This window comes from Protopterus annectens, chromosome 12.part0 (assembly GCF_019279795.1).
Source record: "Protopterus annectens isolate FY-2018-M chromosome 12.part0, PAN1.0, whole genome shotgun sequence".
Lineage (NCBI taxonomy): Eukaryota > Metazoa > Chordata > Ceratodontiformes > Protopteridae > Protopterus > Protopterus annectens.
This window is the reverse complement of record NC_056746.1, coordinates 370,271,077-370,294,724: the sequence shown is the minus strand read 5'-3', so window position 1 is coordinate 370,294,724 and position 23,648 is coordinate 370,271,077. Positions and strand designations below refer to the sequence as shown.

Below are 23,648 nucleotides of genomic sequence, written 5' to 3'. Positions count from 1 at the left end.
AACTCTTACCACACTTTTCGGCCACCAAACCAGGACTGAAACACTAAAGGTGGAGGAGTGTCAATATTCACACCACCAGGCTAGTTGGCCAACACAATGTGTCTGAAATTCTCCAAGTGCAACTAACACTAGGTAAGACTGCAATCCAAATTGTAGCTTGCTACAGATCCCCCACCATACCCCAAGATTCTCAGTACACCTTTCTAAACATACTGGAAAATATTAAGATAGAACCAAACACCCTAATACTGGGTTTTTTTTAACTACCCTGCCATTAACTGGGAAAACTACTCATGTCCCAACACCTTTGCACAACGGTTCTTGGAATTCATAAATTCCAACGCCCTGGATCAACTAATCCATAGTCCCACCAGGGGCTCCAATATCCTAGACCTGGTCATTACCAACATGGGAAATCAATGCTCCATACCTATGGTCACCCCCTCGTTAGTCAGGTCTGACCATAAGCTAATCACCCTTAACATCCACATCCCACCCCACCCCCAGTAAAGAAACCACCATAAAAACTTCTCCAAAGCCAACTTCATGCTACTCAAGTCAGAAGTGACAAACTTCATGACACCCATGCAGACGGAACTGAAAGTTCAACTGCTGAATCCTACACTAAGGCACTGTACGAGCACACCCACTCAGCCATGAATCATGCCACCCAAAATAGAAACAAAATCCTCTCATCCAAAAAGGAAGCCAATCTGGTGGTCCCCTGCCATAAACAAACTTTACAACAAAAGGAAGAAACTTTTGCAGAAAAGAGGAAAATCCCAGGATGCAAAAACTCCTTACTAGCCTCAGTAAGAAACTGAGATGCCTCATAAAATCCTCCAAAGCTAGTTACGAAAATAAAATTGCCAAAGATTCCAAAGACAACCACAAAGCATTCTATAACTATGTCAAGAATCTAAATGGCAATGCTCAGATCTGCTCTGAGCTAAAACAGAATGGCATTAAATATACTGATCCAAAGGATATTGCCAATATCCTGGCAGATCGATTCAGTGCCAACTTCACCCCCTAAATGGCCCATCTCAATACCGGAAGATTGCCAAATTCCAGTAATAACAGCCACACAGGTACAAAACGCACTCTCTAAAGCCAAGAATACAGCATCCATGGGACCAGATGACATCCCGGCTGTGTACTACATGAACTACAATATGAACTGGCACCTCACCTAAGTGTCATGTTTAATCATAGCCTCACCTCAGGTTTCGTGCCCACTGAGTGGCGCAGAGCTACAGTTATCCCAATCCACAAGGGGGGATCCACCTTGGATCCCTGAAACTACCGTCCCATCAGTCTGACAAGCCTTATCTGCAAGGCCATGGAGCGTATTATCATGGAACTTATAAACAAAGACATTGGCAACCTTCAAACACTGGACCCCACCCAGTTTGGGTTTGTGAAGGGCCGATCTTGTCTCCTGAACCTGATTGACTTCTTTGAATCAGTCTCCAGAGCCATGGACAAGGGTAAGGTGGTCCACACAGCCTATCTAGACATTGCCAAGGCCTTTGACACCATCCCCCACTCTGGAATCATAGATAAACTTACTAAGTTGGGCATTAATCCCTATGTCACCCAATGGGTTGCTAAATGGCTTACTGATAGAACCCACACTGTAAAAGTAGCCGACTCCAAATCCAGCTCCAGACAAGTGACAAGTGGAGTACCTCAGGGTTCAGTCCTGGGGCTGCTCTTGTTTGGCATCTACTTCTCTGAAGTACAGGTCAACACTAAGGGACTCTAGCTAACAAAGTTTGCAGATAACTGCAAACTGGGAGCCATTATTGAATCTCCAAATGATGTGGATACTCTACAAAAGGGCCTTACAGAAACAGATGCTTGGTGCCAGAGCCATGGGCTCAAGCTCAATGCCAAGAAATGTATTGTTATCCCCTTTGGGAAAAAACATGTATCCATGAATTACCATATAGGTGGCAGTACACTAAACACAGAAAGTGTGATAAGAGACTTAGGGACACAGGTGGACAGTGGTCTCACCTTCGATAACCACATCGCCACAACAGTCAGGAAATCCTATGTGGCACACCTCATCACAAAGGGCTTTTCATCCAGAAAAAAGGAGGTCATTGTCCCACTGTACTCATCCCTCATTAGACCCATTATAGAATACAATGCCCCATTTGGTATGTACCTCTCAAGACATCTGCAACAACTGGAAAGGCCTCAGAAATACCTCACTAAAATAATCACAGGCCTAAAGCAGATGCCCTGTGCTGACTGCCTTAAAAAACTCCAGCTGTACTCTGTCGCATATCGTCTGCTCAGAGGCGATCTCTGCTTAACATACAAGACCATGTCAAACCCAGAGCTGTTGGACATGCTACACTTAAAGAAATCCCAATCTCTCAGAGCTACACGCTCCAGGGATCTAAACCTTGTCATCACAATAAACAAAACATGCTGGAGGGATAGGTTCCTGACCCAGAGACTCCCCAGACTCTGGAATAGATTGCCCATACATGTCAAGCAGAGTGCCTCTTTGGACCTCTTCAATTGACGATTGGATGGGAGAAAGAAAATTCACCCCAGGGATCACGTCAGTCGCCCTGCTAGACAGGGGTCCAGGAAAGTAAATAATGTGGGAAGAAATAGCCAGGCAATTGTTATGGCTAGGCTTGTATAGGCCCTAGGGCTGATAGCCTAGTACAACCTATGAACCTATGAAAGTAGTCATCCTTTTTACCAAAAGAAAGGAATTGTTAAAGGGCAATTCATACGTGCATCTAGAATGTCCAGTACTTTGGATTATTTTCTTGAAGAGGTTACCTTTTTGAAGGAGAGATTTATTGAAAGATGTTATCCTAATTCATTGATTAATGTTTTGGCTTTGGAGATAACTACATATAGGAATGACAAATACCCCCCTTTATTAGGAACGATGGACATGGATGCAAGAAAGGTGGATGCTGATATTTACAACACCGATCAGGCTAACTATATTCACACATATTCTAATAATTCAAGCTTAATAGAGGAAGTAATATTAAAATATTGGCCGGTTCTTACATTACACGAAGAATTAATAGGGGTAATTCCTGATCACCCAAAATTTGTTAGACGTAGAGACACTAATATGAAAGAAATATTTGAAAGAAAACAGATCACAAATACACCCTTTGATGGGCTAAAAAAGGGAACATTTAAGTGTGGAATGTGTAAACAATGTAAAGCTATCATTAACAATGATACTGTATACGTCCCATCAAGAAAATACTTATGTCAAACTAATGGTTATTTTAACTGTAATGCAAAGTATGTGGTTTATTTGGGTTCTTGTACAAAATGCCACAGTTTCTACGTAGGAAAAACGGAAAAGGCACTCAGACGTAGAATCCATGAACACTTTTATGATGTCTCTAAGAAAAAAGAATCCAACGCTTTTTATAAGCATTTGTTGGTTTGTCCTAATATGGAAATTAAGTTTTTTGTTTTAGAGCAAATTATACCTGACAATAGGGGAGGTGACTGGGAATCTAAATTAGAATTTAAAGAATTGTTATGGCAGCTAAAATTAAATGCTGGTAAATGGCCCAGTTTGAATGATAGTGTGAATTTGAGTAGTGTTTTGAAATTAAGAAGGGCCAAATTATAATTAATTACTATTTTAAAGCTGTTTGTTATTTATTGTATTTTACTTATATTTTATGAATGCATGGTTTAGAATTGTAATGTAAATATTTATCACTAATATTTTTCATGTAATACATGTTTTAAGATGTACACATTTTATGATGTTTAAGCATTATTTCATGGTTTTATATATTCAACATTTAAAAAAGATTATTATGTACATATTTTTAGTTTATTCATTAAGTTTGGTTTAGGATAGAGTGCATTAATAGGTTGGTGCAACTTTAAGCACTCATTCTAACATATTGATTTAATTAATTTAATTGATCACATGATTCATGCATTTTTATTTAAATAAGGTTTGAATTTTAATGGATTCATCTTGATAAAGCTCAGCATTAGCTGAGCGAAAGCGCTTGATACATTTTGGTGTGGTGTGGTGTTTAACAACTAATAATTTTTTCAGACTTCAATTTTCAGTTTCCAGGCTGGTACTTCGCTCTCACCGTGGATTTACAACTTTTGTTTTTACTGGTTTTTACATTTCTGTCTTTTGCTTCGCAGTTTGTCTTTATCAGATTGTCTCCATGGAGACATGAGAATCAGGCAGCCGGTGTCTGTTTATCAGATTGTTTCCATAGAACATGAAGACCAGCTGCAGAATTGTTACTGAGCATACATGCATTTGCTGGAAAAAAAAGCCTTTTAATATTCAGTGTTCTTTTTCATTTAATTGTTCTCTTAAAACTTGTTACTAAATCAATCTAAGGTCTTTAATCCAGTCATTCCTTCATGCAAGAATGAGAACAAGCACATTAATTTTTCTTTTATTGTGCTTTTTTTACCAGACTTTTTTTAAATTACAGTGCCTACATTTCTTAAAACAGAAGAATAAGGAAGAAGTTAGAAAGAAAAAAAAAACAGCAGCAGCACCTGTTTACAGTCCCCATTACATTTAAAAATAACTGAATAAAACTTTATAGCATGTCAAGAAAACTCCAAGCCACTGAAGTAGTACTATTTAAGAAAAAAAAATCTTTACTTAGTTAACTTTATTCCTCCTCTTTCCCTTCCCAAAGCACATTTCTGAACATTAATGACATGAAGTAGGACATATGCTTTAGAGAGACAAGTCCAACAAATTCTAAAAAAAAGTCCAATATTTCCAGATTTTCTTGTTCTGTCATATTTTACAAATATAATTATTGCATTGTAATCCCATATTAAGTTGATGGTTTTATTACTATTCATGTCTGAAATCCTGTCTGTACTTCATTTCCAGCATACTCTTGATTCTTCTAGTCAACTGTTGTGCTCCCTTCTTTCTCTTCAACCTTTTCCTTTGAAATTTTTGAAAAGGTTTCACAGATACAGTCCCTCTGTGGTCTTTATTACCAGACGTACAAGAAGCAGAATCTCCTGTTTCACAGCTTACTTTTTGTGAGACAATGTTGTTTACTTCCTCCTTAGGATGTACGTCATCAAAAAGTGATTGTCCCTCCAGGGAAGAATACCTTGAAGACAGCTAGGTACAGCAGTTTATCTCATACCTGCATCTCAACATTCCCTGAATAGTGGAATAAATTTGCTCCTCTTCTGACTGATGTACTGTCAGTAATCATTCTCCAAAATACTCTGCTGTCTTCCACTTGTCCTTCTGCCACACTTTTGTCAGGATCAACTCCTTCTGTTGGTAGGATTACATCTTTACTATTAAAGGTCTAGATTGCTTTCTTATAGCCAAGTTTGAAGAGTACACATGATCTGCCCTTTCAACTAACAACTGCTGTGGAATACTAGTCCACTTGCTTATTTGTGCTTTCATAAAATGAATGCAGTCTGTTCCTTTCAGCTTCTCTGGTATAGCTGAAAATCTCAGGTTTTGCCTACATGTTGTGTTCTCTAATTCATATGTTTTGAAATATCTCTTCCTGTGCAGTCTCATATTCAACCAGCCTTTTCTTCATTTCGACCTCTGATTTTTGCAGCTTTATCATCTCATCTGAATATCTTTTTAAAGCTTCTTCCATTTTTTTCCAGCCTTTTGATGTTTATGTTGATATGCTCCATCAGTGTTGTGTTTGTTTTAACCAGGTCTGTATGCAGTTGTCTTACATCTTCCTTCAGGTTATTGGAAGTCATGTCTGAAGGTTGCATTGCTTTTTGCTGAATAGCTAAATAACTTTCCCCAGTCAGTGTTTCTTCCTCACTTTTTATAGCCGATTTTTCTCCAGGTCTTCTGTATCTCTTTATTCCTGCCATCCAGGTAGTGCACTTATTAGCCAGTTACTGAAATTTACCCATAAACACAAGTTTTCTGGCCTTCTCTGCTGAATTTCTGTTTTCACACTGAGAGAGCTAGAAACAAACTTCCCTCCAACACCTGGAGCTGTGTGGCCAAAGCCAGAAGGTAAGTGGGCATTGCAAGGGGTTTCTAGGAATGATTCAGTATATTGAAGAGTTCACACTGAATGTGTGCCAAGATAAATGTCTGTAAGAAAGAAAGATATCAGATTAGGATATAGCCAGGGAATGGGTCTTTGTGGTGGAAAATTTTTTTTTTTGTTTGAAATGTCCACAAAACTAATTACAAAATACCCAAGAAATTAGTTACAGAATTACTGATTAAAATGCTGTGCTATGATAGTCCAGGTTTGCTGCAAATAGATGTGAATGGTAGAAGAATCAACTGTATATTTAACAGAAAAGATATGGTCTCATGGAAAAAAAAAATTCTGCTATAGTGTTGGGATTTCAGAATGTCCATACAATGCATCTTTGGTAGAGACGTTTAGATGGAAGCAGATCACAAATGTTTGATAAGCATGTGTTTAGAGTCTTTGTATTAGGCATCTCCTAGATTGCAAAGGATGTTATTTAATCCGTAGTAGTATGATCTGAAAGTGAAGTGCACACCAGGCAAAAGGCCACATATAAAAGATATGTTGATGATCATGCTTAGCTAGCAGAGAAACAAAAAGTAGGTAAAAAAAAAGCTGGAGAATCTTTGGGTAGTACCATAGTTTTCTGTGCTAGAATAACAAGTAAAACAATCCCATTAGCTGGGGCTGACTTTCAGATGCACTTACTGAAAGAAGTTACAGTGAATGGTTGAAATAAGCAAACATTATTAGTAGGGAAAGAAATTCAGTGCTGTTTTTCTTTCAAGAAGGTAGTAAGTTGTATCCCAGGTTTAGAGTTTATGAATGACAGAATAATAGTTCACAGTCATATGAGAAGACAAATGCATGAGAGGATATGTGTATTCCATCTGCAAATATTATAAAATGCAAAGAATTAGCAAGATACATATTGTATTGGTCAGGAGTGTTGACTCGTGTAGAACAAGTAATGCAGAATTGTTTTACATGCAGTCCATGCTGTAACAATCCAAAGGAAGCGATGTTAACCAGTTTCCAGAAGATCATGGAGTTGAGTGGGCACAGATTTCCTTCATTTTAAGTAATATACATATATTACACCTGTAGATTGTTATTCCAAATACCCCAAAATCACACTGACAAGCATAAAAGGTAACAACTTGAATAATGCATTAAACTATGTTTTTAAGGCAGGGGATACCTAATGATGTTATGTCTGACTGTTAACTGTAATACAATAGTCAGGAATTCAGAATATTTATGCATATACTCTGCAGTCTTTTTCTCAACAGTTGAATTGACAAGTGGAGAAAAACTAACCAGACAGTTTTAGACATGGAGGTGTAAAGGGATAAAGCCATAACTGTGGCATAGGCAACTAAAGTTTGACTGGCTGCTCATATGCTTAATGGTGCTGGCAGAGACGACTGGTGGGCTAATCCTGGAGGAGATGAAGGGACATAGCCAACAATGTACACTACCAATATCCTGCTGAGGAGGGGATGATGATGCATAGAGGTGGATGTTGGGCTTGCCAAGCTACCACTAAGTGATATTCATAGTGAGAGAGTAAAACTGCACAGTCACAAGACGAAGATGTTTTGGCCATCTTCCGGGTACAGTTTGCTTATCTCTTGCTCAGAGGGTGGACATGATATTACAATCTTGTCATTGCCAGGATGCCAGCGAGAGCACAAAATATTATGACTACCTGATGAAGTCCCTTCCTAGACAGTTGTCACTTCTACTCAGGGTGTAATCCTAGTAGGGGATGAGTGAATGTGCACTGTTATGAAAGTACATCTTGGATCGTCAACAGGCATAGAGTAATTATCACATAGATGTGAAGAATCTTATGCAAAGCTGTACTGTTAAATATGAGGATTGTCATTTTGCAGTTTTATAATACAGGAATTCTCATGAATTACATATAGATGACATACCTGTGGAAGCATGGAGGTGTTTAGGTGAAATGGCAGTGGAGTTTTTAACCAGATTGTTTAATGAAATCTTGGAAAGTGAGAGGATGCCTGAGGAATGGAGAAAAAGTGTTTTGGTACCGATTTTTTAAGAATAAGGGTGATGTGCAGAGCTGTAGTAACTACGAGGGATAAAATTGATCAGTCACAGCATGAAGTTATGGGAAAGAGTAGTGGAAGCAAGGTTAAGAAGGGACGTGATGATTAGTGATCAGCAGTATGGTTTCATGCCAGGAAAGAGCACTACAGATGCGATCTTTGCACTGAGAGTGTTGATGGAGAAGTACAGAGAATGTCGGAAGGAGTTGCATTGTGTTTTTGTAGACTTAGAGAAAGCATATGACAGGGTGCCTTGAGAGGAGTTGTGGTATTGTATGAGGAAGTCAGGAGTGTCAGAAAAGTATGTAAGAGTGGTACAGGATATGTACGAGGGTAGTGTGACAGCGGTGAGGTCTGCGGTGGGAGTGACAGATGCGTTTAAGGTGGAGGTGAGGTTACATCAAGGATCAGCTCTGAGCCCTTTCTTATTTGCAATGGTGATGGACAGGTTGACAGACGAGATCAGACAGGAGTCCCCGTGGACTATGATGTTTGCAGATGACATTGTGATCTGTAGTGAGAGTAGGAACAGGTGGAGGAGACCCTGGAGAGATGGAGATATGCTCTAGAGAGAAGAGGAATGAAGGTCAGCAGGACTAAGACAGAATATATGTGTGTGAATGAGAGGGAGGATAGAGGAATGGTGAGGATGCAAGGAGTAGAGGTGGCGAAGGTGGATGAGTTTAAATACTTGAGGTCAGTAGTTCAGAGTAACGGTGAGTGTGGAAGAGAGGTGAAGAAGAGAGTACAGGCAGGATGGAGTGGGTGGAGAAGAGTGTCAGGAGTGATTTGTGACAGACGAGTACCTGTAAGAGTGAAATGGAAGGTATACAAGAGGGTAGTGAGACCAGCTATGTTATATGCGTTGGAGACAGTGGCATTGACAAAAAGGCAGGAGTTTGAGCTGGATGTGGCAGAATTAAAGATGTTAAGATTTGCACTGGGTGTGACGAGGGTGGACAGGATTAGAAATTAAGTATATTAGAGGGTCAGCCCAGGTTGGAAGGTTTGGAGACAAAGCCAGAGAGGCACGATTACATTGGTTTGGACATGTGCTGAGGAGGGATGCTGAGTATATTGGGAAAAAGATGCTAAGGATGAAGCTACCAGGTAACAGGAAAAGAGGAAGGCCTAAGATAAGGTTTATGGATCTGGTGAGAGAGGACATGCAGGTGGTTGGTGTGACAGAGCAAGATGCAGAGGACAGGAAGAAATGGAAACAGGTGATCTGCTGTGGTGACCCCTAACAGGAACAGCCGAAAGAAGATGATGATAATAAGGAATTCTCAGTTGTATGAACTCAGTATCTTACTAGCTCAGTGGTTAATGGACAGAAGGCTTAAAAGCAGATTAACCTTCATCAGCTACATTACTGGTGCCTGCAAACCAGTACAAAATAAATGAAGTGCAGAAGAAGAATCAGTACGGATAGAAATACTGTTATGATACAGATTTCAGTAGTAAAATAATAATAATACAAAAGCCGTTGGAATCTTTGCAGAATGGTGCTGAAGTGGAGTTAATCAAGCAGCTGAGTCAAGATCCTGACATTTCTGGGAAAGCTGTAGGAGGAATCTGACTTTTGTATAAGACATACATTTTGAAGTTTAAGGGTGAATTGTCACAAGTGGTACTGTTCCAAGAAAATAGACTTCTGTAACTGTGATAGCTAAGAGTTGTCGAGGGGTTTCTTTTGCTGTGTCTTCAAGAAAAGTTGAAGACAAATGTAAATAAATAAGGTGGGAATAGATCCATTTGTCATCTGCTGGATTGCTAACTGGCTCACAGATAGGACGCAGATAAAAAAAACAGGTGAAGTTGCTTCCTCAAAGAGATAGTCACCAGTGGTGCCCTGGCACCTCTCCTGTTTGGCATCTACTCTTCTGAAGTAAAAGCCAATACCAAAGGGCTCTGAATGACTATGTTTAAAGATAGCTGTAAGCTAGGAGCAGTCATTGAATCTGCAATTAACTTGGCCATCGTGCAGGAAAGTTTGTCTTAAATAAATGGTGTCATACTCATGGTCTGAAACTTAATGCCACAGAAATCATTATTGTAGTATTTTGGAAGTCATCTGCCTCAGGGAACTATCACATTGACAGTATACCCCTAAGAGTTAACCCAGTTGTTTGGGATTTCAGAACTTATGTGCAGTGACCTAACTTTTGCCTAACATGTGTCTGTTGTTTTAAGAAAGTCTTTCTGTATTGCATAGCTTATAAACAGAGTTTGTGTCTAGCTCTAGGGATGTCATTATACCTCTTTACTTGGCCTTCATTAGGCCAGTGATCGAATATAATGACCCCATTGGCATGTATCTGTCCAGACCCATGCAACAATTGGAATGCCCACAGGTATACCTTACTAAAAAGATACAAGGCCTAAACAACATGTCCTATGTAGACCGACTGAAAGCCCCGTCACTATATTCTTTTTCCTACAGACTAAGAGTTGACCTGTGTCTGGCATACAAGGCATCCTCTGACCCATTGCTTATAGATTTACTGCACATCAGCAAGTCAAATGGTATTAAGAATTCTCTGTCTAAGGATCTAAATCTCTTCTACAACATCAACAGAATGGTATGTAGGGAAAGGAATATTTCACAGAGGATGCCTTTGCTGTGAAACAAACTCCCAATCCACATAAAACAAAGCTCATCCTTGTCTGTTTTCAAGTACAACTTAGTTGTATGGATGGGAAACAGAAAATTTACCCCAGGTCTGCCCTCTGGACTACTAATAGACTGAAGCAGCTCCTAAATGCTTTATCACATGCATGGGTTTCTTCAAATTATCTACGGTATGACTCCAGTTATTCTTATTAGGGGTAATATATAATTATTGACCATGAGATGAGTAAGGCCAATCTGTAACCAAATGGGATAAGTTAATTTGAGCACAAGAAGGGAAACTGGCTAGGTTCACAATAGCCTGCAAGGGCAGCTAGCCTCGTACTTGCCTGTGAACCTATGAGAGAGGGTGAAACTATTCTATAATGAAGAATAGATGTTCTGAGTGAATAGTTCAAAGTACTTCAGACCTGAAAGTCTACCATAGAAACTAAACAGATCATAGGAGGTCATTAGGCTAACACCCCCAAGGCCCTTACAAGCCTAGCCAAGTTCAGCCCATGTTCTCAAGGGTGTCTGGTTCAAGCAGACACTAAAATCAGCACCTAGTGTCCCTGTCCAAGGAGGACACAGGTGGAACCTCCAGGGTGAATTTCCAGTTACCCATCCAGTCGTCCAAATTACTCTTAAATAGGACCAACAAGGGGCTTTGTTTAACATGAATAGAAAGCTTGTTCCAAAGGTGGGGCAACCTTTGTGAGACACACCTGTCTCTTCAGCAAGTTCTGTTGATGTCACATACCAGGTTAAGTTCTTTTGAACGAGTGACCTGTGTGCCACTTGACTTGCGAATGTGCATGATTTCCATTAAAGCTGGGGTCAGAGATTGCTCTATATGCAAGGGACAGGTTGCCTCTGAGTAGTCTGTATGACACAGAGTAACGTGACAATGATTTCAGTCTGTACACATAGACAGATCTTGAAGACCCTGAATTTTCTCCGTAAGGAACCTTTGTGGTTTGTCCAATTGATGCAGATGTTTGGAAAGGAAGATACTTAAGGGAGCATTGTACTGTATTGTTGGTCTGATGAGGGAAGAGTACAGGGGAGTTATAACCTCTTTTTTTTCTTGAGGCAATGCCCTTACTTATGAAATAAGCAATATAAAATGCCTGTATTACCACTGTGGAGACATGGTGATCAAATTAAGGTTGCTGTTGACCTGTGTGCCCAGATCTGTCACCACTAACTGTGTGCTTAGGGTATTGCTATTGATGTAGTAGTTTGCAGGAACATCACCCTTGCTGAAGGGGATGATGTATTTTTCTGCATTAAGTTTAAGACCGTGACTTTGGCACCAGTCATTAGTCTGCGTAAGACCTTCTTGCAGGCCGTTGCCATTGCTAGGCATTTTAATGATCGCTCCCAGTTTGCAGTCATCAGCAAACTTTGTCAGCCACAGTTTTTTACTCAGAGAAGTAGATTCTGAACAGTAGGGGTCCCAGAACTGATCCCTGTCGAACACCACTGGTTACATGTCTGCTGGAGGAGGTGGAGTCCCCTAGTTTGACCGTGTGAGTTCTATCAGTGAGCCAGTTTGCAACCCACCTGACAATGTATGGGTTTGATGCCCAGCTGGGTGAGTTTATCGATGCCTTAGTGAGGTATTGTGTCAAAGACCTTGGCTAAGTCTAGGTAGGCCCTATGCACAGATTTGCCCTCGTCTAGGGCCTTGGTGACTGTCTTGAAGAAGTCCTCCAAGTTTAACAGGCATGATCTCCCCTTGACGAAGCCAAACTGGATGGGGTCAAGCATTTGGAGTTTTTCTGCATCTTTGTTAATAAGGTCCATGATGATTTTTTTTCCATGGCCTTGCAGATAAGGCTGGTCAGGATAATGGGCCTATAGCTCTTGGGTTCTGTGGATGCACCCCCTTTGTAGCTGTTTTCCATTCCGCTGTGATGAAGACAGTGTTTAGGCTGTGATTGAAAAGTGTGCCCAATGGTGATACTAATTCTGTTTTAACCTATATAGAACACAGCCCGGATGTTGTCTGGTCCCATAGAGGCTGAGTTTTTGGCCTTGGAGGGGGTATTTAAGACCTGGTCCTCAGAGATACTAGTTGGTGGACAGGTGTTGGGGATGCTTTGGGGTATATATGACGGGGACAGAAGTTTTCACTGAACCTGTCAGCCAGCAGGTTTGCTATATTCACAGGTTCTGTATGTGTAGTACATTTAACTTACGAGTTCAACACAAATCTGGCCTTACCTTTGATGTTAAGGATGTAACTAAAGAATGCCTTGTGTGTTATCCTTAGTTAGGGAAGCTAATTTGGATTCATAGTTAGCTGTGGAGGACTTCACTAGGAGTCTTATTTGCTTGTTTAAGTTGAGGAGGGAGCGTTTCCAATTTTGATACCATTCCTTCCTACTTTTAGACAGCAATTTCTTTCTCTTCTATAGCCTATTAATTGCAGTTGTCCACCAGGCAGGTTTGTTTTTCCTTGAAGATCTTGCTTTGGGTCTATCAGGTAAGGCAGAGTCAATACAATTGTACAAGTGCTCATATAAAGCATTGGTGTTTAACTCAGCACAGGTGTCTGTTCCATCAGTGGGGGGAGGGGCTATGAAGCTATTTGTGCTGTCACGTAAGAGGTTGTAATTGGCTTTGGAGAAGTTTTTTAGTCTAGTAGTTACTAAGGGGGGGTCTTGTGTTATAGTTACTTCTAGCGAGACTGATTTGTGGTCAGCTCTCACCAGTGATGGCCACACACTGGGGGGGTGCAGGGGTCCCCCATGTTGGTGATCCCCTTGTGGGTGTGTCAGCCAACTGGTCCAGGACACTGGAGTTAACGAAGTCCAAGAACCTTTGGGCAAGTGAGTTAGATCACTTATAATTTACTCCATCAATGGATGGGGTAATTAAAGTCACCCCAAACCAAAGTGTTTGGTTGTATCTTGATTGACTCAAGTAGATCCAAGCAGGCTGAGTGGATGTACTGATTCATGGAGTGGTCCCATAGCTGGCAATGACTTGAGGAGGGGTCTTACCTAGAGTCAGTTGCACCTAAAGTAATTCAAGGGAATTGTGCTGTTTAATCAATCTAGAGGTGCATTTATCTTTAATGAATATTGATACACCACCTCCTTTAGTTCTCATGCCTTCAGTTTGTGGTCTGAACGTGTGGAAGGAAATGTAACCTGGTATAACTGTGGTGCTGGCCACAGCCTTAAACCAGGTCTCAGTGACTGCACAAATGTCAGCATCTCCAAGGTGAGGACTGCTTCCAGTGAGTGCAGTTGTTGGTTTAGACTTTGAGGTTGTTTTTAGAGGGTATTTTTTCGATGAGAATTTTGTTCTTTTTGACATTGCCTAAAAAGGCACTAGCCTTAGCCAGTAACCGAAATCAACAAATAAAAATAAATCGGGACTCCAATAAAGGACTGGTGCTAATACAAACTTAGATAAAATAAATCAAAAAAGTACCGGACCAACACAGCTAGACAAAAAGGAATTTATTCTAAAAAAGTAAGAGCTTTCACGGTAATCCAAACCGCTTCATCAGACTCTCTCTACAAAATGCAAACTCTGCTTAAGTAATAAGACACAATGAATACAATCAATTAAAAAACTATTGACTTCAATTAGAACTGTGCTGACTCTACTTCTTAAAGAAATAAACTTCACAGATGCAATATGCCTATACAAGTCAATCACAAAAATACGTGTGTATAAAAATATGTATATGAACAATGATATATAAAAATAAACCCTAACATGTATAGACTTCATATTATATATCCTATCCATTTAAAATCAATTACAAGAGTTAATGTTTCAAGGCATGTGTTTTAAGGAAAGGTTTCAGTGAAAGAACCCCATTCGGACCAGGGGCTCTATCTGCATTAAAGAGGAGACTCCACTTTTCTTCTGCTAATTCTGTCCGATTTTTAATGTCTCCTCCTCTTAAACCTTCAGATATTACCTCTAGTACCAGAAACTTAAAACTGTGTTCTGTACCACGCTCCAACACATGTTGGGCTAGAACATTGTTGTCCTTGCCATTCCTAATGTCTCTATAATGCTCTAAAATTCTCTAAGTTGCCTATTACTTTTACCTGTATAAAAGGCATGGTAATTTAGGCAGTAACTATAATAAACAATATTGCTAGTCCTACAGTCTGCATAGAAATCTGTTTGTCTTAAATTTAGTATAGAGATGTATATAGTTGGCTCCTGTGTGAATGTATCAATGTACTGTACAATTCCTGCATTTGTAAGTTCCCATCCTGTCTGATCTCAAACTCTCATTAAAATTAGATGAGTTATAACAAAGATGTCTTTTCAATGACTTAATAGTTTTGAAGGAGAAATATGGTACAGTATCTACAACGTTTTTCAGTTCATCTATGGTATTCAAAATATTCCAGTTATTTTTAATAATATCACAAAATCTATTAACATCGCTGGAATATGTTAGAGGGAACCTGAGGGTCCCTCCAACCTTCTCTGCCATGCTGTCTTCTTCAGCTACTGTCTCTGCAGAAGGTCTGCATTTCCCTCCTCTTTCCTTCCATTCATTAACGATGCAGCTGTCCATCTCTTTTCCACGATACTCTCTATCTAAAATTCTTTTTTCAGAGATGCAATTGCTAATTCCAATTGTTTATCATCATTATTCAATCTCATAACTCTGTGTAACTGTCCTTTAATCACATTTTGGGAAATGTGTCTAGGATGCATACTGTTCCTATGCAATAGATTGTTCCTATGAAATGGTTTCCTGTACATGCTGATTTCTACTTGAGTTAACTCTATTTTTCTAACCATGACATCTAGAAACTCTATCTCTTCCATGGAATATTTATAAGTAAATCTTAGAAAGTCTGTGGACTGGTGTGGATATGCTATGAATCTCTCGAATGTCTCAATCGATCCCTTCCACAGAAGAAAAATATCGTCCACAAAACTTGTATACCATATTATGTGTTCACGAAATTCTACAGCTGACAATAATGTGTCTTTCTCCCATTTTACTAACACAGGGTTGATGTAGCTATTGGCACATGCTGTGCCCATAGCCACGCCAACCTTCTGTACATAGAAACTCTGCTCAAATAAGAAAACATTGTTTTCTAAAACAAGCTCTAATAGAGCATGTAATAAACTGGTGGTCTCATTCGTGAAACAGTGATTAGTATTCAAGAAATCGCTGATGCTCTCAATTCCCCAAGCACTGGGAATCCATGTAAAAAGGGACTCAATATCCCAGACAGTCATCACTATTTAAATTAGAAGTAACAGCATACAGCTTTTGTAAAAAAACATTTAGTGCCTTTAAGGACTGTATCACACTCTTCCAGTAAAGGGTGCAGATTCTTTTCCACATAAATGGAAAGTGGATCTGTCACCCAACCCTTCCCAGATACTGTTGGGTACATAGGTGGACACTCAACATTTTTGTGTACTTTAGGCAAACCATAAATCATAGGAACAAGTGGCTGTTTCACCTCAAAATATTGAAATAGATTCTCATTAATCATGCCTGCCATAAGCATGTCAAAAACATAAAACAATACTTTTTCAAGAATACCATTCACAATAGGCTTAGATATGAATACATAAGTTTTATCATCACACAATAATTTCCCCATTTGTGCCATATACATTTCCTTATCTAACACCACTATGCTGTTGCCTTTATCGGCTGGTCTGATCTCTAAAGATTTCATAACTTTCAGTTCTCTTAATGCAGCATATTCATCAGAGGTCATATTATAATACTTAGCTTTCACACCAGTTTCATATTCTTTCCTTTCTTTCACAAATGTCAACAAATGCATCCACCTTTACATGTGGTGGAGGAATATAAGTACTTGTTTTTTAAAAAATATCAGTGTCATTATTATTATTGCTTGGGAACATCATCTTTAATGTTAATGTTCTACCAAACAGTTTTAAATCTTTCAAAATGTCAACTAAGTCCGCTTTCTGGGCCGGAATTAAGGAAAGACCTTTATTTAGCAAGGATAACTGTATAGGTGTTAATTCTATTGAAGAAATATTTAAAACCAAACCTTTCACCGCCGTCTCTGAGTTCTGTGTTCCTTCTGTACTCGGGAGGCAATGCATTCTGCCCTTCCTTCCCCGACTTTGAGATCTCTCTTTGATGGGTAAAAGGTTCGTCAGATTGAATGATGTAGCTGGTGAATCAAACAATCACCCTAAGACAAATGGAAGCAGTTATGGTGGAGTCCAGCAGGAAAGAGATGACGGTAATGCATCAACTACACAGATGCATAAGAAGAAAGTGCAAAATGCTGAAGGAGTGGTGCATTTTTCCGAGTTTGTGGCTCTGAACTCATAACAAAGAACAGCGACAGCTACATCATTCAATCTGACGAACCCTTTACCCGTCAAAGAGAGAGGTCAGGAAGTCTTCTGTCTAGAAGCTGTCAGGATGAAGACCTCATGGAGGCTTGTCTTCTGTCTAGAAGCTGTCAGGATGAAGACCTCATGGAGGCTGGAAATATGTAAACAGTGTTTGAATCCTGGCGCACATGCAGTGTTAATGTTTTAGAGCTTCTGAACCTTATTTTTAGGAACTACTATGTAGTCTTTTGTCAAGTTAGGTATATTTTCATGATCAAAACAATGTTTTCTTTCAAAAATGTTGTTGAAGGTGTTTTCATTTTTTTCACTTCCCTTATTTCCTTTTTACAGTAGCAGAAGTAAGGAAAGTGAGGGGTTTTCAACACAGTTTCTACTGCTGGCCAAAGAAGCAGCCTTGAGTTTCAGGTGTTAGAAAAACAGTTTGTTTCCTTGCTCTAGAGTTGAAAGGGCTAGCAGTTGCCAAGCACACCTTTACATATGGATTACTGGCTCTAGCTGCATTATTTGTGGCATTCTGGAGTATGCCACCCATTATACAGTGATGCTGTCAGAGACTTCTCCACTAGGGGAATGGCTGCTTCCAGTGTGTGCCTCAAGAATCTATCTCTTGTAGACAACTGGGCCACTGTCATTTGGTTATTAGGTCATACCTTCAATACTGTTTGGGCTTTGACTTCAGGGATCAGACTCATTTGGTGTTTGTTACCTTAGTATTTTAGGACTAAGCCTTCTAAGGTTTGCCGTTTTGTTGTGTTTTATTTACTTATTTGTTTTATTTATTTTTGTTTTCCTGCAGGTGTTTCCACCTAGAGGAGAGCAGCACAGTGGATTAACGGGAGTTTGCTGCATTGTGTGTCTTTTCAATAATATAGCCTTTTAAAAGGTTCCGCAATGCTAGATGTAATGGATACAGCTGTGATCAGTGAGGGGACCCACTCTTTACCCTTTGTCTGCTTTTGAATTTCCCTACTTTCCCTTTACATTGACCAGCTACGAATTTATAGATCCTTGCAAAAAAACAGGTGTAAAGTAGTCTTTTTTGTGATTTTCAGAGCTTGTATTTGCTCACTGGTTGTTAGTGAGGCAGGAGCAGGGCTTTGGAATGCTTTCTTGTACTGATGTGTGCATTCTAGTGGGGTGCATACATGCTCCACACATGGGGACTTTTGGGAAAGACAGCAGAATTGAAATCTGGAGTGAATGGAGAGATAACGCCAGTCATAAAACCATGGGGGGGGGGGGGCTTCGGTTTGGTAAAAATGGATCAGTTACTTAAGTTTCACTTTATTTTTCTGGAGCAGTGGTAATACCTTTTAAGTTTAGTTGTGAGTCTTTTAAAGTTGTAATTTAAGAAATTAAAAATTTCAGTAAGTGACCTGCTTTCACTTGCTGTTTTTTTTTTTTCTGAACAGGTGAAAGGACCATTTGTGTCATGGCAAGTTGTAAGAGACATTATGCATAGCAACTTTGAAGAGTGTTTAGATAAAACATCACATGCTGTGGGGCGCAGATCCCGTTACATCATCAAGAATCCACAGACTTATCTCAACTATAGGTAAGATGACCTCAGTGTTTCTTGAAGGCTGTTACTTAATTGGTCTGAATTTTGAGAAATGAGCAGCATTTTAGGTTGGGTTACAGTGACATGTATAGCTGCATTACAGATAAGCAATGCAATAGTTATCAACACAAAGTATGATCACAAAAGTTCGATTGCTAATATACAGATCAAAACTCTGTGAAATATATTAGAAACATTTTTACATTAAATAATTTCCCCTAAACTCCTACTGTTTTTATGTAGTAACTGCAAGATCTTGGTGCTCTGTCGTAAGAGAATTCCTTAAGACAGCACAGTCTTGATCATAGGATACATTTGACAGCACAAGAGACCTCTAGGCATACACACAGATGCCAAAACTCCACTAACGAGACTCTGCTCAGGACTGCCATAATAACAGATTTATTGATGATTTAGTGCTTGACCAAATAAAGAAACTTCTTTAGAATAACATCCTAAACAATTAATCCAAGTTATATACTTAATGTGAGAATCACGTGGTAAAAACCGTATAGTCAGTCACAAGTAACCACAAATGTATTACTTTAAAAAGATATATACCATAAAAATTCCACTAATTATGACTGGACTTCATAAAGTCATGCTAAGCCCAACAATTTCTTCCTAAGCAATTAACAGAGATCATACTGTTCAGTCCTGAACCTACCCCAGCATTTGTTTTAATTTGGCAGTGGAGTTCATGGACTTAAAGGAACAGATCTTCCGCTCCTCCCCTTGGGTACGTCCTAGATTTCTCAACTCCAAAAAATAATGATTAAGGAACTTAGTAATGTACTTGACTAATGCTTTATTGTTATTCTTCTCAATACTATAAATGTGTAGTATGTATGTTGAAACCACAAAAAGGAAATGGCCTAAAGAAGAAACTTTGGAATTTCAGCTTAGCAGTAGGGCAGTTAAGGTGGAAAATAGTGAGAGCATGAAAAGAAGGTACACAAAAGGGGGTCAAATGGTGAATGAGTTAGATGGGTCTAGGGAATAGAGAGTGAATGGAGTGAGAGTGTGAGAACTGGAAGATGAGATGGGAAGCAATGGGAAAGGAAAACTGTAGTGATCGTAAACTGAGAGGATAGTTGAGGGATAAGATGTAGATGAGGGAAATGAAGGAAGGTGTAATAAATGAGTATCTGTAGTTGGGAAGAAGGGTTTAAAAAGCAAGGAGGAGTGTTGCAACAAGGGGGAGGACTTGAAAAGGGTGCATTGGAAGTAAAAATAAGGGATAATGAAAATGACTGTCTTACTAAATAATCCAAAATTGCATTATTAATGCAATATGTGTAGCACTTCGTGTAAAGTGTGAGTTCTGCTTATGGAAACTATGATGTAATAATTGGAAAAAATTGAAATGTGGTGAAAAAAAGAGGAAATGGTAAAAATTGTAAAAAGGCACATGCAAAGCATAGAGAGTCTGTTTTGGGGACGTGAAGATGGTGTCTTTGCTGTTTGCAGATTATGATCTGAGGTCCAGGGTTTGAGTACAGGAGCAGATTCATGATATAAAATAGGAGACAAAATATGTATCTGAATGCCTGCACAAGAAACATAAAGGTACTTAAGATGCCCATGCAGACTGGAGCTGAAAGTTCAACTGCTGAGTTCTACACTATGGCACTGTACGAGCACATCCACTCATGCATGAATCGTACCATCCCAAATAGAGCCAAGATGCTCTCCACCAAAAAAATGAAGCCAATCTGGTGGCCCCCTGCCATAAACAAACTTTACAACAAAAGGAAGAAACTGTTGCAGAAAAGAGGAAACTCCCAGGATGCAAAAAAACTCCATTACCATCCTCACTAAGAAGCTGAGATCCCTCATAAAAATCCTCCAAAGCTAGTTATGAAGATAAAATTGCCAAAGATTCCAAAGACAACCACAAGGCATTCTATAACTATGTCAAGAATCTAAATGGCAATGCTCAGATCTGCTCTGAGCTACAACAGAATGGTATTAAATATACTGATCCCAAGGATATTGCCAATATCCTGGCAGATCGATTCAATGCCACCTTCACCCCCCCCTCACCCCCTCAATGGCCCATCTCAGTACCTGAAGATTGCCAATTTCCGGTAATAACATCCACACAGGTAAAAAAACGCACACTCCAAAGCTAAGAATACAGCATCCATGGGACCAGATGACATCCCGGGCTGTGTACTACATGAACTACAAAATAAACTGGCACCTCACCTAAGTGTCATGTTTAATCACAGCCTCACCTCAGGCTTCATGCCCACTGAGTGGTGCACAGCTACAGTTATCCCACTCCACAAGGGGGGATCTACCTTGGATCCCGTGAACTACCACCCCATTAGTCTGACAAGCCTGATCTGCAAGGCCATGGAACGTATTATCATGGAACTTATAAACAAAGACATTGGCAACCTTCAAACACTGGACCCCACCCAGTTTGGGTTCATGAAGGGCCGATCTTGTCTCTTGAACCTGATTGACTTCTTCGAATCAGTCTCCAGAGCCGTGGACGAGGGTAAGGCGGTCCACACAGCCTATCTGGACCTTGCCAAGGTCTTTGACACCATCCCCCATTCTGGAATCATAGATAACCTTACTAAGCTGGGCATTAAACCCTACTCGATAGGCTGCCAACTAGCTTACTGACAGAAACCACACTGTAAAAGTAGCTGACTCCAAATCCAGCTCCAGACAAGTGGAGTACATCAGGGTTCAGTCCTGGGCCCTCTCTTGTTTGGCATCTACTTCTCTGAAGTACAGGCCAATACTAAGGGACTCTGGCTAATAAAGTTCGCAGATGACTGCAAACTGGGAGCCATTATTGAATCTCCAAATGATGTGGATACTCTACAAAAGGGCCTTACAGAAATAGATGCTTGTTCCCAGAGCCATGGGCTCAAGCTCAATGCCAAGAAATGTATAGTTATCCCCTTTGGGAAGAAACATGTACCCGTGAATTACCACATAGGTGGCAGTACAGTAAACACCAAAAGTGTAATGACGTAGGGACACAGGTGGATAGTGGTCTCACTTTTGATAACCACATCGCCACAACAGTCAGGAAATCCTTCTATGTGGCACACCTCATCACTAAGGGCTTTTCATCCAGAAAAAAGGAGGTCATTGTCCCACTGTACTCATCCCTCATTAGACCCATTATAGAATACAACGCCCCATTTGGTATGTACCTCTCAAGATACCTGCAACAACTGGAAAGGCCACAGAAATACCTCACTAAAAGAATCACAGGCCTAAAGCAGATGCCCTATGCTGACCGCCTTAAAAAACTCCAGCTATACTCTGTTGCATATTGTCTACTCAGAGGCGATCTCTGCTTAATATACAAGGCAATGTCAAACCCAGAGCTGTTGGACATGCTCCACTTAAAGAAATCCCAATCCCTCAGAGCCACATGCTCCAGGGATCTAAACCTTGTCATCACAATAAACAAAACATGCTGGAGGAATAGGTTCCTGACCCAGAAACTCCCCAGACTCTGGAATAGACTGCCCATATATGTCAAGCAGAGCGCCTCTTTGGCCCTCTTCAAAAGTTACCTTGACAATTAGATGGGAGAAACGAAATTCACCCTGGGGATCACGTCAGTCGCCCTGCTAGGCAGGGGTCCAGGAAGTAAATAATGTGGGAAGAAATAGCCAGGGAATTGTTATGGCTAGGTTTGTATAGGCTCTAGGGCCGATAGCCTAGTACCAACCTATGAACTTGTATTTTAGAACATGTTGACTTAAAGGAGAAGAAATGGGGTAGATATAGACTGTTTCCCTCTAAAATGAAGCAGAATTAATTCTTAAGCTTGCCAATTTAAGTACACAGGGGTTGAATGGAGAATTTAGTTGGAAAAATTTACAAGACAGAGTTTAATATGGTAGGGATTTGTTGTGTACTTGTTTAATTATTTAATAGTTTGATCTTTATTGGGAGAGTTATTTAAACTTATAGAATTGCAATGGTTCTAAAGTTCTTTGAAGGCAGAATGAATTGAAGTGCTGGACTTTGAAATGGTTTGTCAGTGTTTGGACACTTAACCTTTGCACCACAGCATGCACAGTACATAAACTGACGAACGGTACTCTCCCCATCAGGAAACATCTTTGGTAGCGTCTTCACCTGGAAAAAATACTTTGGAAATATGAGACTTCCTTCCTTAGATCACTCTTGCAGTATTCCAGTACTTGTAGGTTTTCCTGCCAAAGGTGACCTGATGTCCTCCTGCCACACCAAAGCAAAAAACTTTCTTGAACACTCCACACCAAAGCAAAAAACTTTCTTGAACACTGTACGACCTGTGTACAACCTCATCCTCTGGGCATGAGGTACATAAGCGGATGTATGGGTGTAAGATCCATAGACTCTCTTACCACCAGTTCAAATGCAGAAGCTTTGATAATAGTGGTCTGAGTTCTGCATTGTTGTGCCATTACTACTGCCAATGTTTGGTCAGGTCAGATCAAATCATAGTTATTATAATATTCTTCCCAAATATAATGAATAACCGTGAATAACAGTGACATAACAACAAATTTCTGAAGCAAAAGGATCACTGCAGCAATATAAACTTTCCCTTGAGTGGGACCACATTGTTTCTGTCTTTGGTGGGTGGGTGGATGGATGGATGGATGAAGGAATGAAGGGGTGCACTGTTTTTCTGTGTTGGGGATGCTGAGACCCTTGACCCAGATTTTTGATATCCCACTTTTTGTCTACTGGATAAAAGCGATTACTTCCTGTAGTTGTGCCCTTGGAACCAAAATGGCTTTCTGGGGCTCTCCAGGTCTCTGACCTTTTCCTTTCCCAAAGCAGAGATAAATTCCTAAGGGTTGCTTTCCATTTCCACCATAAATTGAACCAGCATCCTGGGCAGAGGATGAGACGTTCATATTTGTTCTAGGGATATCTGAAAGATAGGCTGGACAGGTGGATGTGTGTGATAATTCCTGTGGGGAAAATGCAAAATACTGTAGGTGTAATTCTTTTGCTTGAATACTCACACAACTGTACTTTTCTTACCTATATCAGTTGCTGTGTAAGAG

General features: G+C 39.9%; 1 protein-coding gene across 1 annotated transcript in view; it reads left to right on the top strand.

The window, feature by feature from the left end:
* GTF3C1 (general transcription factor IIIC subunit 1) overlaps positions 1-23,648 on the top strand; it is a gene marked incomplete in the record, with an annotated part of 1,808,906 nt that overhangs the window by 1,102,834 nt on the left and 682,424 nt on the right. Inside the window, 1 exon segment of the mRNA XM_044089472.1 lies at positions 18,455-18,597. Within this exon segment, the coding sequence (XP_043945407.1) occupies positions 18,455-18,597 (143 nt within the window).